This window comes from Gobius niger (genome assembly GCF_951799975.1).
Source record: "Gobius niger genome assembly, chromosome: 12".
In the NCBI taxonomy this organism is placed as follows: Eukaryota; Metazoa; Chordata; class Actinopteri; order Gobiiformes; family Gobiidae; genus Gobius; species Gobius niger.
The window spans coordinates 24,652,724-24,665,437 of NC_136863.1; the positions used below are offsets into that span (position 1 = coordinate 24,652,724).

Sequence of the window (12,714 nt, forward strand, 5' to 3'; positions counted from 1 at the left end):
AATCATGTTGTCAAATCAAGCTTTTTCCATCTTAAAACCCTAAGCAAGGTAAAAAAAACTATCTACCTGCCTGTGACTTTGAGAAAGCCATTCATGCGTTTATAACTTCGCGACTTGATTATTGTAATTCTGTGTACACTGGTCTTGGTCAGCGTTCAATTTGTCGCCTCCAGGGGGTACAAAATGCAGCCGCTCGTCTCCTTACAGGGACCAGAAAGAGACAGCACATCACCCCTGTGTTAGCTGCTCTACACTGGCTCCCTGTGTATTATAGGATAAGGTTTAAGCTTTTACTTGTTGTCTTTAAATGTCTCCATGGTGCTGCTCCTCTGTATTTGTCTGAGCTTCTGGTACGTCACGCCCCTGCTCGGGCTCTGAGATCTGCTGATCAGCTGCTTTTAGAGGTTCCTCGCTCCAAATATGTGACTAAAGGGGACAGGGCTTTCTCTGTTGCAGCTCCAAAACTGTGGAATGACCTGCCTCTCCACATCAGAGCTGCTCAGACACTTGACCAATTTAAATCTTTGCTTAAGACACACTTTTATGCAAAAGCTTTTAACACTGTCTAGCACATATCTGGCCAAATCTAAGCTGTTAGTGCTTTGCTGTTTTGTATATTGTGTTTTGTTTTTTATTATTATATTTCTATTTGTTTCTGTACTGTAGGCCTTTTGTGAAGCACTTTGGTCAACAGCAGTTGTTTTAAATGTGCTATATAAATAAATTTGATTTGATTTGATTTGATTTGACGCGTCCTCAGGTACTGCGGTGTCCTCAGGTACTGAGGCGTCCTCAGGTACTGAGGCGTCCTGAGGTACTGCGCCGTCCTCAGGTACTGAGCCGTCCTCAGGTACTGAGCCGTCCTCAGGTACTGAGGCGTCCTCAGGTACTGAGGCGTCCTGAGGTACTGCGCCATCCTCAGGTACTGCGGCGTCCTGAAGTACTGCGGCGTCCTGAGGTACTGAAGCATCCCGAGGTACTGCGGTGTCCTCAGGTACTGAAGCGTCCTGAGGTACTGAGGCGTCCTGCGGTACTGCGGTGTCCTCAGGTACTGAGGTGTCCTGCGGTACTGCGGTGTCCTCAGGTACTGAGGCGTCCTGCGGTACTGCGGTGTCCTCAAGTACTGAGGCGTCCTGCAGTACTGTGGTGTCCTCAGGTTCTGAGGCGTCCTCAGGTACTGAGGTGTCCTCAGGTACTGAGGCGTCCTCAGGTACTGAGGCGTCCTCAGGTACTGCGCCGTCCTCAGGTACTGAGGCGTCCTCAGGTACTGAGGCGTCCTGAGGTACTGCGCCGTCCTCAGGTACTGCGGCGTCCTGAAGTACTGCGGCGTCCTGAGGTACTGAAGCATCCCGAGGTACTGCGGTGTCCTCAGGTACTGAAGCGTCCTGAGGTACTGAGGCGTCCTGCGGTACTGCGGTGTCCTCAGGTACTGAGGTGTCCAGCGGTACTGCGGTGTCCTCAGGTACTGAGGCGTCCTGCGGTACTGCGGTGTCCTCAAGTACTGAGGCGTCCTGCAGTACTGTGGTGTCCTCAGGTACTGAGGCGTCCTGCAGCACTGTGGTGTCCTCAGGTACTGAGGCGTCCTGCAGCACTGTGGTGTCCTCAGGTACTGAGGCGTCCTCAGCTACTGCGGTGTCCTCAGGTACTGCGGTATGCTCAGGTACTAAGGCGTCCTCAGGTACTGCGGTGTCCTCAGGCACTGCGGTGTCCTCAAAAGAGGGCAGTTTCCTCCAGAGCTTGGCCTTTGGTGCGGAGTTTCCGGCCAGCGTTTTCCCTGGGGGCGGGAGACGCCATAGTTCGGGCAGAATCTCCTGTGCGGCGAGTGTTTTGGTGATGACCTTAGTCGGGCCTTGAGCCTTCGCCATTAAACTTCCCACCGTTAAACGCAACATGAAGGATGCGTTGTGGATTGGACCGTCTTGTTTCAGCTCGAGAAAACAAGCATCCAATCTATGTTTCGCTGCGAGTTCGAAAACCTCACAGACTTCGTATTTGTAGTTGATGTCCACCTTTTGCTGTAGGGACATCTTTAGGGGTCGGAAAAGACTTGTGTTTGTGTCTGACAGTTTGAAGAGAAATATTAAATACGTCTCGTCGCGCTAAAGCTCTGAACAGAAATGAGCTGTGATAAAGGCTGAATTCTCTGGTTGCTATGACGTCACACTGAGATGGAATGGATGAGTTGAATTATGCAAATGAGCATGGAATGTTTTGGGCTGGTTACTTCCTGGTTACCAGTGTTGGGTAGCGACTTCCCCCTATATGTTCCAGCAATGTCCTAAGGCAGGGGTAGGCAACGTCAGGCCCGGGGGCCAAATCTGGCCTTCCACACAGAACCTCTGGCCCCAAGATGATTTTGAGAAATAGTGTCGGTATTTTAAAAAAAATCCTGGCAGAGCACCCCACTTACTCATATATATATAATGTAAAACATGATTCTCAACATTTGGGTCGGGACCAGAAAGTGGATTGCAGAACCATTTTCTGTGGGTCGCGAGTCTAAAGGAAATTTTCTACATTTTCCATTGGAAACTGCATGGAATCAGTTCAAATGAATGTTATTGGTCTGTTTTTTAAACGATATGACTATCTAAATTTTTTTGGCGGGTTGCAGCTTGTCACCTTTGGGTAATGGTGTGTCCCAAAGCCATGACACTTGAGAACCACTAATGTAAAACATTGGCATAAAAAGGTTCTTCCCTTGGTATTTTGGCAATGATTAAAGTCGGCCCACCACAACTCCATGTCTTAAGGTGTGGAATGAGCCACACCTAAAGACCTGTCCACCACAACTGCCTCTAAAATCCTGCACTGTCACTCAAAAAGGTGTTACTTCGAGTCTGAAGTGCCATCATGCACAAGCTTAATATAGAAGGTGCAGTTACACGTATGACCTGGTATGACCTGGGGTGGCAGTTGTGAGTATAAAATGGCCAACTTGCATCAAGCCCTTTTAAGATGATTTAAATCAAAAAGTGCCTTTTATCGATCATGTTTTAGATATTTTGAGTTCTCTGGCTGAAGTTATTGAAAAAGAGCCAGTCTTTTGAACAGCTCTTTGAAATGAATGGATCCAAAAGACTTGGCTCCCAGAAAAGAGCCGTAAATCCCATCACTAGTTTCTGTCCACTCAATCTCCCTTCTTTCCTCTTAGCATGTAACAATTTTCAAGTGTGCATTGTATACTTGCACATTGCATTGTGTACAGCAGTTTATTCAATTTTTCTTCTGGTTGGGGAGGGGGTCAATTATCTTACCTTTAGAATGCTGTCATTTCTACAAGCAATACAAAATGTTTTCATTCGAGAGTAATTTCAATAAAGCAACCTCTAATAATGGGATCAATGTGTTTACCGTCAGTTCAGCTCAGAAGTTGTAATAACTTAATTCCAATACTTCAATGAAGGTTCTTGAGTCATCTTTTGTACTCTGTAGTGTAGAACGTTCAGAGCCGGTGCTGGCCCTTCTGGGGCCCTAAGCAAAAATCCACACGGGGGCCCTACAGTGGCTCTTCGATGAAGAGAGAATCCATTTATGGTCAAAACAGCTCCACTGTTCCAGGGCAGAAGCAGAACATACAGACCTCAATTCAGGCCCTGCCCCCTGTGTGAGAGCCACTCACCACTAAGCCACTGTGAGACTGGTATTTAGGACGACTACTAGTCTATTTCTCTTTTTAAAATAGTAAATGGCAAATGGTCCCATTCTCTCACCTCTGGTCCCTGACCCACAGATTGGGAACCGCTGATTTAAAACTAACTGAAACCTGCTCCTGGCGGTTGTTTCTGTTGGAGCACTGAGAATTCGTTTTAGATTGTGCACATTCAGAGAACCAGAGTTACTGTAAGTTACTGAACCATGTGGATTCAACTCAACAAAAAGGCCACGGACATGGCTTTACTCTCGTCTACTCGCCAAACTGCTGTCCTGATGCCCCAGACTCACCAGCACAATAAGAAGAGAGTTCAACCTCTTAACTCCCGTCTGAACCGAGAGCATTTTCTCCAGTTCAGCTTTACCCAAATCCTGTAGGCCAGTGTAACACCTCATTTGAAAGCTAAGACCTACAAAACTAAATTGATCTTTTTCCTCACGTCATCAGATTTTTTTTCATCATTTTTTTTGTTGGGCAGTCTTCTCATTTTTGTCAATTTTTTGTGACTTTTTTGTCACTTTTTCGTCCAATTATTCGCATTTTTTTTGGTCAAATTCTTATCACTTTTTTGTCCATTTTTTGTCACATTTTTTTCCACATTTTTGTCCATTTTTGTCTTTTTTTGGTACATTTTTTGTCCCTTTTGTCACATTTTCATCCTTGTTTTCGTTTCAGTTTTATTGCTATTTTCACACCTTTTTTCCAGAGGCTTTTGGATTGGGGTTAAGCTGGAGAAAATGTGCTCGGTTCAGGTGGGAGTTAAGGGGTTAAATGAGAGTGAGGCCCAGAGTCCGCGCAGAGAAAACATGAGAGCAGCGCTCGGGACACGGGTGACATGATGCAGCCGCGGAGGAGCCGCGCATGAGGCGAAGCACCGGGAGACAGACGGCCGAGCGGGACACGAGCGGAGAAGCACTCGCGCTTTGGAAGAGACAGGGGGAAGGCGGTCGGTCTCTCCTGCTCATTCACTTCAGCAGACTACTCCGTGTTGATGTTATATGTGGCGAAGTAGGCGGAGAGTGAGTGCGCGCTGGAAGAGTCTGTCCCCGTAACAACGCGTTGATCAATCAGTGAAACAACACCGTAGTTTGACTGAGATGTGGGGCCCTTGCGGCCACGGGGGCCCTACGCACCTTGCGTAGTCTGCGTATAGGAAGAACCGGCTCTGAGAACGTTTCACCGCTCATCCAAAAGCAACACTAAAGTTTGAGCTCAGCCCGCAACCCAGATAAAGACCACTGGAAAACGTTTAGCTTGGCTCCCTCCCCACCTTTAACTCAAAAACACAATTTTCACAGTTTTAAATATAGAAATCAAAGATACAGACAAAAAAACGGTCCTCCCTGCGACAAAATGCAATTTTAGCTCACAATTGACCAAGGAGGTTTCATGTTTTATATAGTCGTTTTCATGTTTTATGTCGGCCTAAGCTATGGCAACTTGTCACTTCTATTATAGGCCGACGACTTGCATTCAAGACTCAAGAGTCAGGCTTATAAAAAATAAAACCTCTCTGTAGTCCTGCAACTCTCTACTTTTCGTGGAAACAGTTTTGAACTTGAAGCTGCGGTAACATTCCTATAGGGAATTACGTTTACACTCTGCCATTATCTTTCCTTATAAGGCCTATATGACTTTTGGGGGGGTTTATTTAAGTTAAAGTTGTGACTTTTAACATGGTTTTGTAGGCTTGGAGGGGTAATCTGAGGAGAAAGTAAAAAAAAAAGAAGAAGATGAGATTGTGGCAGCCCTGTCATTTAAGGGGCCACACGACTTTTTACCACAACATGATGGCTTTGGTTGCAAAAGGAGGTCGTTATAGCCACAGTATAATTGAAACACGAGTAGCATTCCTGAGTTTTTTTGGAGCGAGGGAATTGCAAAATGTCGCCGGCTTTGTTCTGTCTTGATTAGAAGACTCCACAAACAGCTGACTTATAATTAGCTGAGGGTATTTGTGGAAATGCTGATGGTTTAAAAAAGTGAACGTTTATTTGTAGATATGGGTTTGACTGGGAGGAGAGGAGGCGGAGGGAGACATTTGGCAAGTGCGCTCGAAAAGACGCGTGCGAACAGGAGATGGGTCAGTCCGAGAGGAGAGGAGCAGGTTGTTGGTTGTTGGGGGAGAGAAACAAGGAAGGATTCGGCGAAATGAAGATTTTGTGTTCAGTGCTTGTGGTGCTGTGTCTTCACCATGTGTCAACGGCAACTGCTCAGGTGGGAAAGAAAGACATATTTATAGTTAAGCATGTGAATGTTATTGGTTTACATTCTAATATTAGGCCACATTTAAACTTTTAAAGCCTAGTTGAGTGTTTCTCAAACTGTGGGACATGTACCACTGGTGGCACGTGGGCTTTGCAGTGTCATCTTTTTTTTTTCATTAAAGTTGTGTCTTTTCCTGGTTTAGATCTAGTTACACTTGAGTTTAAGTTACTCATTATTTAGGCTGAGTTGCTCTGATTTTGTCCTGGTGGTATGAGAATTGCTACATAATTTATGAACTGGTGAAGGTGTTAAAAAACTGAGAAGCACTAGCTGTGCCCTGATTGATTCTACATAAGATAAGATAAGATAAGATAAGATAAGATAAGATAAGATAAGATAAGATAAACTAGTAGATATATAATAGATAACTGTCTGTGATCTAACCAGTGCTTACTATGGTAGCAATGTGTCTTTTTTGCATCAGAGGTAAAAATGTAGGTTAGGCAAGTTTATTTTTTAAAGGCAGCTTTTGTGACAGATTGACAAATAAAACATTGTAGAAGTTTCACTTAGGCCTAAGTGTGAAATACTCCTAGTATGAGTATGCAATTGACTTCTTGAAGTGTGCTTTGTTTTATTCAGTCATCTGTGTTCCTCAAGGTCTCTGAACCTGCTGATGGCAGCTTCACCAGACTCATTCTGATCGTTTCGGCTTTCAGATTTCCTCCACTCTAAAGCAAAAAAGAAAAGACTAAAGGTTTATTTGTTTATCTCTGAATGGTCACCAGAGTGTCAGGTCTACTGCCCCAAAGTCCTGGATTCAACTTAGTTTAGTGGAATGTAAGGCTAGAATGTCCCTAGTGACCACGCCGTCACCATCCTCTTCCCATTAAACCACCTCAAATATGAAACATGCCCTAAAATTTAAGCTTAAATCACTGTAAACTAGTAGCCCAGAGTTGAATGAGCCAGAACATCCCGTCATTACTTCTGCCTCGTTAGACATTGCACTAATGCTTTGCCAGTACCATCATCTATTCTCTCTGCTTTCCCATTTGTTGTTTCTTCTCTGGGCAGAAATAGACATAGCCTAAATAGCCACATTGTCATTGGCAGCTATTCATACTGTGTTGCCAGACAGTGGAGGTTTTCCGAGGCCAATGTGCAGGGTTCTGTTGGAGGAAAGGGCTGAAGGATTGAAAATGCACAAATGCTGGAATTATTTTTTAGGCATTAATAATGCGCCTTGTCCCGCTTCTCCTAGGAGTGCTCGTCTACCCAGGACCTGCTGAACTCCTTGCGGCAGATGCAGAAGATGTTGGCCGTGCAGGAGACCTCGTACCAACAGGGGCTGAGGGCGCTGAAGAAGAAACTCAGCGTGCTCCACAACAGCACCATGGCCTTCTTCAGAGCAGGCAAAAACGGTAAAAGGAATTATCTGATATCATCAAAACCACTGAGATTTTTGGCACAATAAACCAATGACAATAGTTTAAAATGTAAAAGCTATTGGCATTTTGTCAGGCTTGCTTCCTTCAGACTTTCTCAAGGCAGCTGTGATGACAAGTACCACTTTAAAGTATGTTGTAGAGAGTGAATAATGCTCTTTGAAAGGCATAATAATGATACAATGATTGCATCTTGTTGCACTGAGTAGACTGTGATTACAGGGAGTGTGACAGAAGTGAGTTAAATGACCTTCCTCCCTTTTCCTCCCGTGCTTTCCTACAGTGACGTGCCCTAAGCCGGACCCCCCGGCCCACGGACGCAGACTGGGACGAGTGTTTGGAGTGGGTCATGAGGTGCACTTCATCTGTAAACCTGGGTACGAGCTGATCGGACCACGCACCCGCGTCTGCCAGGACTCTCTGAAGTGGAGCGGGCAGCAGCCTATGTGCCAGCGTGAGTCCACAGTGTTACTTTCACCTAGAACACATATTCATTGGTCATGACTGGTGCATACTGCAGATGGGGGCAGTGAAATGTCTAAAAGATTGTAATTGAAACTGCCCATATATGGTTGTGTTCGAACGAAGCAGCCAAAGGGGGAAACAAAGAAGAGGAAAAAAAATAATTCTCTCCAATATTACTTTAACAAAGGCTGAATTATAAATAGATTTTTTCTACTAAATAAAGATACAGAGACGTGGAGAGAAGCATAGTGGTTAAACAGCCCATTAATACTAAACGGACAATGCTAACCAAGAACCTATTGCAGTGCAGTTTTTTTGCTTCTACTGAACAATTTGCTGCCAAAAAACATCCACATGGACCCGAATTTGGCTTGACTTTGTTGGTGTGTGATAAATATGTTCGTAGTCCGACAGAAAACGGCAAAAAATTGTGATTACCATGAGAGGTTTTCTTTCCCCTCAGCTAGGCCCTTGTATGACGCGTTGTCGTATTGTATTGATTGCAGACTTTTCTCTTATTATTTTTAATGGGGCCTTTAAAGTATACTATACTATAATCATATACAACAGTACACAGTCAAAACTGTAAATAATTAGCAGGAAGAGAAGTAAACATGAGAAAGAAACATTCTTACACCAAGCAAAAGGCTTTGAGCATTTCCAAAGAGAACTGTTTTATAAATCAAACTGAGACAGAAGAGATTTGAGGTTGTAGTTCAAGATTGTAACTGGTTGCATGTAGTAGTTGAAGATACCGAACATCTACTTGATTACAGATTCGAGTATTCTCTAAAGTAAAAAAAATGTCTCATGCAAATGTTATGTGTTTTCCTTGTCTCGCTTCAGGGTTCAACTCCAGCTCTCACTCACTCCCATTCTATTCTGCCGGGGCATCTGCCTCATCTCTGCCCATGTCTGCTGCTCTCTCCGCCTCTTCGTCATCATCCTCCTCCTCTTCCTCCTTTGTAGCCTCATCTCTCTTGACCCCCTCGACCTCACCGGCGCCCTCATCTGTTCGCCCATCGCACTGCACACACTTTTTGGGCTCCACACGCTGCACCTGTGACGTGGGGTTCACCATCTCGGGCCGGGACAACAATATTTGCACAGGTGAGGATCGGGCGTGTGTTTCTACTATATTTTTTAAGTTAAAGGTTGCTGTACGTTACAAGCTTAACTGTGGAAGAACTCAACACATAAAATAAGAAGAATGCTCCAAATGATCAGCTGTGCGATATTTTCTCCTCAGACATAGATGAGTGCCGCTTGTTTCCGCTGGGGCAGCCCGGACGCCTCTGTGTCCATCAGTGCGTCAACACTCCCGGGAGCTTCCACTGCTACTGTCCCAGGGGATACGACCTCTCCACAGATGGGCGTAGCTGCTCAGGTGAGAACACTGAGGCTATGTGTCCGACGCCATCTGCTGGCACCAGTGGGGAGTGAAGGGTTTTGAAATGATGAAGTGAGGTGGGTGGCAAGCGGCAATTTTCAACATGTCAGTCTGAGCAGCCGCCGGACTGCATGTGTCCTATCCAAAGTGTGGTCCAGGTAGATTTTGTGAGGCGTGTTTGCTTCTATTGGTGACGGTTTCTTTTCGTTCAGACATCGATGAATGTGAAACCCAAATGCACAACTGCACCTCGGACCAGACCTGCGTGAACACCTACGGAGGGTTCCAGTGCGTTAAAGTGGAGTGTCCCATGATGAAAAACGCCACCTACATCAAGACCTCGTCAATGTAAGAGACCAAATACTAACAAAAAGCATATTGTTTCTTCTTAAAAGTGTAATTACAGCTAATCATATTCATACTAAGAGTCTGCTACAATACATACAACAGACAGCTTCCTCCCCCAGGCTGTCAAGAAGCAGAAACACGCTATTCTCTCCCTCTGCTGCCCCCTATAGTGTTCGTATTTGATGTTGCTACATAGTGTTAATGGCAATTAGCACCATGCTTTACATTGGAGAGAATTGACAATAAAGCTAACTGCATTGAATAATGGTTAAGGACTAATTCACAGGCAAGACACCATGAATCATTTTTTTCCCCACTCAGGGCCACCATGTATTTCTAAATAACCTCAAATATTGCGTAAGTATCCTGTATGTCAAACTCGTCCTCTTTCCTCTGTCACCACCCAGATGTAAATTATACCATTTTGCAATTAACAATGTGCAGCCACTTTGGACACACAATAGAACTGCAGACAAGGCAAGCCCTGAATTCACGTGCGTGCGCAAAACAAGGACAATAGACCGTTGCCTCTAAAGGACATGGGGATAGAATAAAATGACAGTGGCACAGAGGAGGAGAGCAGAAAACAATAGGCTCTAGCTCCACTCCCCTCAGCACCCATCATTACGGGACATCCCAAGTCCAACGTGGCCGGAGATGGGACAGTGAGGCTTGGCTCTAGCTGTCCTGGAAGAGTTGTTAAATGAGGAGGTGTAGTTACAGTGACACAGCAAAACCTAAAAAAAGAGATTGATTTACTGAAGCTTTGTAGTAACACAAAAGGAATGAGGCTGTGAGTGTTATTAGGAAACAAAGAGACCTCTCAAAACACATGTGTAAACACTGTATTACATCACGTCATGTGGAGCAACAATCAGCTATGTTGTTTGAGCACGCATCAATGACAGGAAAATGCAATTATGCAAACTTATTTTTACCATAGCTGGTGGTTTGGCCAATATGAGCCGATACTTTTGTTATTATATTTTATGCATTTTATTATTCCAGCAATTATTGTGAAGTTGCTACTAGTCTGCAGCCCTCGTGACCTTCTACTTTGAACTTCAATTCGCAACAGGGATTCACTCCAACAACCAAACGTCGATCAGTTTTCTTTCTTTTCAGGTCAATAACCTCAAAAAACCTCAAATAAATAACTAAAGTTTTACATTTAGGAAAACATTTGTTTTCAAGGCACCATGCATCAGGCGTCTATGGTTTGACTGATTGCTATAGAGGACCGGTCTTGACCCAAAAGTCCCAGTCCTGCCCTGCCCTGCATAGTGAAAGATAGTTTTAGTCCAACTATTATTCAGCACTTTACCTCCTATGTTACAACATATATTTCTGTGTTATAGTTTCCCAATGCCATTAGCAGCACCAACAATTTACCACAGTACATTGTTCGATTACCCAATATAGAGCTGGTGAAAGCAGTTTACAAATCAGGTCATAATAAATTGTCGCTGCAGCTCTTACCAGCTGTCATTCAGGGTTTTCTGAAGGTTCTTTCTTTGACAGTGAGTGAGTAGCTGAAGAGAAGGTTGAGAAGTAAGTTTGACAGCACAATTATTGAGATTCTTTTGAAAAGCATTAACACTTCGTGGCACAATAGCAGAGTGGTTAACCTCTTGCCTCATAACTCGTCATAACATTGAAAAGAGCCTACAAGCAAATGTTTTGTGGAATGTCTGATGTTCTCATATTGGCGTCCAAAAGTGGAGGCATTATTCAACCACTATATCGGTCCAAAAAATATGACTCCTCCCCTCATGTGTCCGCAGGCGCTGTGAGAGGAACCCATGTATGCTGGGCGACAAGGCTTGCTCCCAGGCCCCTTCCTCCGTCTCCTTCCACTTCCTGTCCGTGGTGTCCAACCTGTCCGCCCCACGAGTCCTCTTCCGGGTGTCTGCGGCCCGCGTGCTGGGGGACACCCTCAGGTTCGGCTTGGGCGGGGGCAGGGGACGGGGCCATTTCAGCGTGCAGCGATCGGGACGCCAGACGGGGACGCTCCTCCTGGTCACGCCCATCAAAGGCCCCGCCACGCTGGAGGCCGAGGTGGAGATGAGCGAGCTGGAGAGGAGCACTCTGCTGGGACGGTACCTCACCAAAGTCACGCTGTTTGTCTCGCCGTATGACTTTTAGTGGACATTGTTTTATTTTGGTCTTGCTTCACTCACAGAGACCACACAGATTTGATTCACTTGTATGTTGTATATCAGTATTATATGGTAATGTATGTTTTGAACAGAACTGTGTAGGGATTGAGGACTATTAAAAGCTACCACACTAAAAAAAAAAAAACAGGAATTTATAGGTGTTGAGTTCCAGGGACAGGAGCCTCCAGTCAGTGACTAAAATATAAAATAATTGTTAAGTGACACATGAATAAAAGCGTACTCGAAATAAAACACTGTATCAAAACTGCATTGTGTTACGAATAAATTTACTTTCATAATAGATTTTAGGGTGGTATCTATTGTCCTAGTGGTGACACACTCAGAGGTATTGCTCTTCCTTCCTAGTGGCAGCCCATGCAAGAAAGTTTGCTGACCCTGTTCTTGAAAAAAAAAAAAAATGCAGAATAGGTCCTCAAAAAGTATACTTCCGGTTCTGGAACCATAAACGAAGTATCGCTTCAGTCTCTCCTGGCCATAGGTTTGCCCTGTGCCTGAAGGCTCCTGAAAAGATGAATGAAAGGTTATGTTTGTATGTTGTTGAAGAAACAGGAATGCATGTACAAGGAGAAACATGCCAGAGGTCTGAGAGGATGGAACAGTGATGAAGTCTGGCACAGAGCTGACACTGACCTCTGCCCCCTGAGGCTGGACTACACACAGGTCAGACTCTGGGGCTGTTACAGAGAAGGACTGCGACACGTTTGGGACAGTGTGGCTGCGTGAAATATGAATTGATCTGAATACATTGTAGTGCTGCAATACTATAATATACATTTTGAAATAATGCCTTAAAAATGCTCTGTAATAGTAAAGCAGAGGTGTGTCGAACCACTGTTCATTTACTGTATTCATGTATTTTCTATAACCAAGGAAATGTCCTTACTGTTGGAATACTTTGTGTGCATTTTATGATTATTTGCCCTTGGGATCATACACAGTATTTCCTATAATTTTATGATGTATTGTATTTGTTACTGGTTATATGTTGTCAATGCTAATTTCATATAATAGATCAAGATA

The 12,714-nt window shown here is 44.5% G+C and overlaps 1 protein-coding gene across 1 annotated transcript; it reads left to right on the top strand.

Annotated features, from left to right (window-relative positions):
• Positions 1 to 5,754: 5,754 nt before the first annotated feature.
• LOC306971664 (fibulin-7) lies at positions 5,755 to 11,659 on the top strand (the record flags this gene model as incomplete). The annotated part of the gene is made up of 7 exons (XM_079568009.1): positions 5,755 to 5,872; positions 7,128 to 7,287; positions 7,595 to 7,765; positions 8,623 to 8,886; positions 9,026 to 9,163; positions 9,379 to 9,514; positions 11,299 to 11,659. Exons 1-7 carry the CDS (start codon positions 5,807 to 5,809, stop codon positions 11,657 to 11,659), a joined length of 1,296 nt encoding a protein of 431 aa, XP_079424135.1. The 5' UTR covers positions 5,755 to 5,806.
• Positions 11,660 to 12,714: the final 1,055 nt, after the last annotated feature.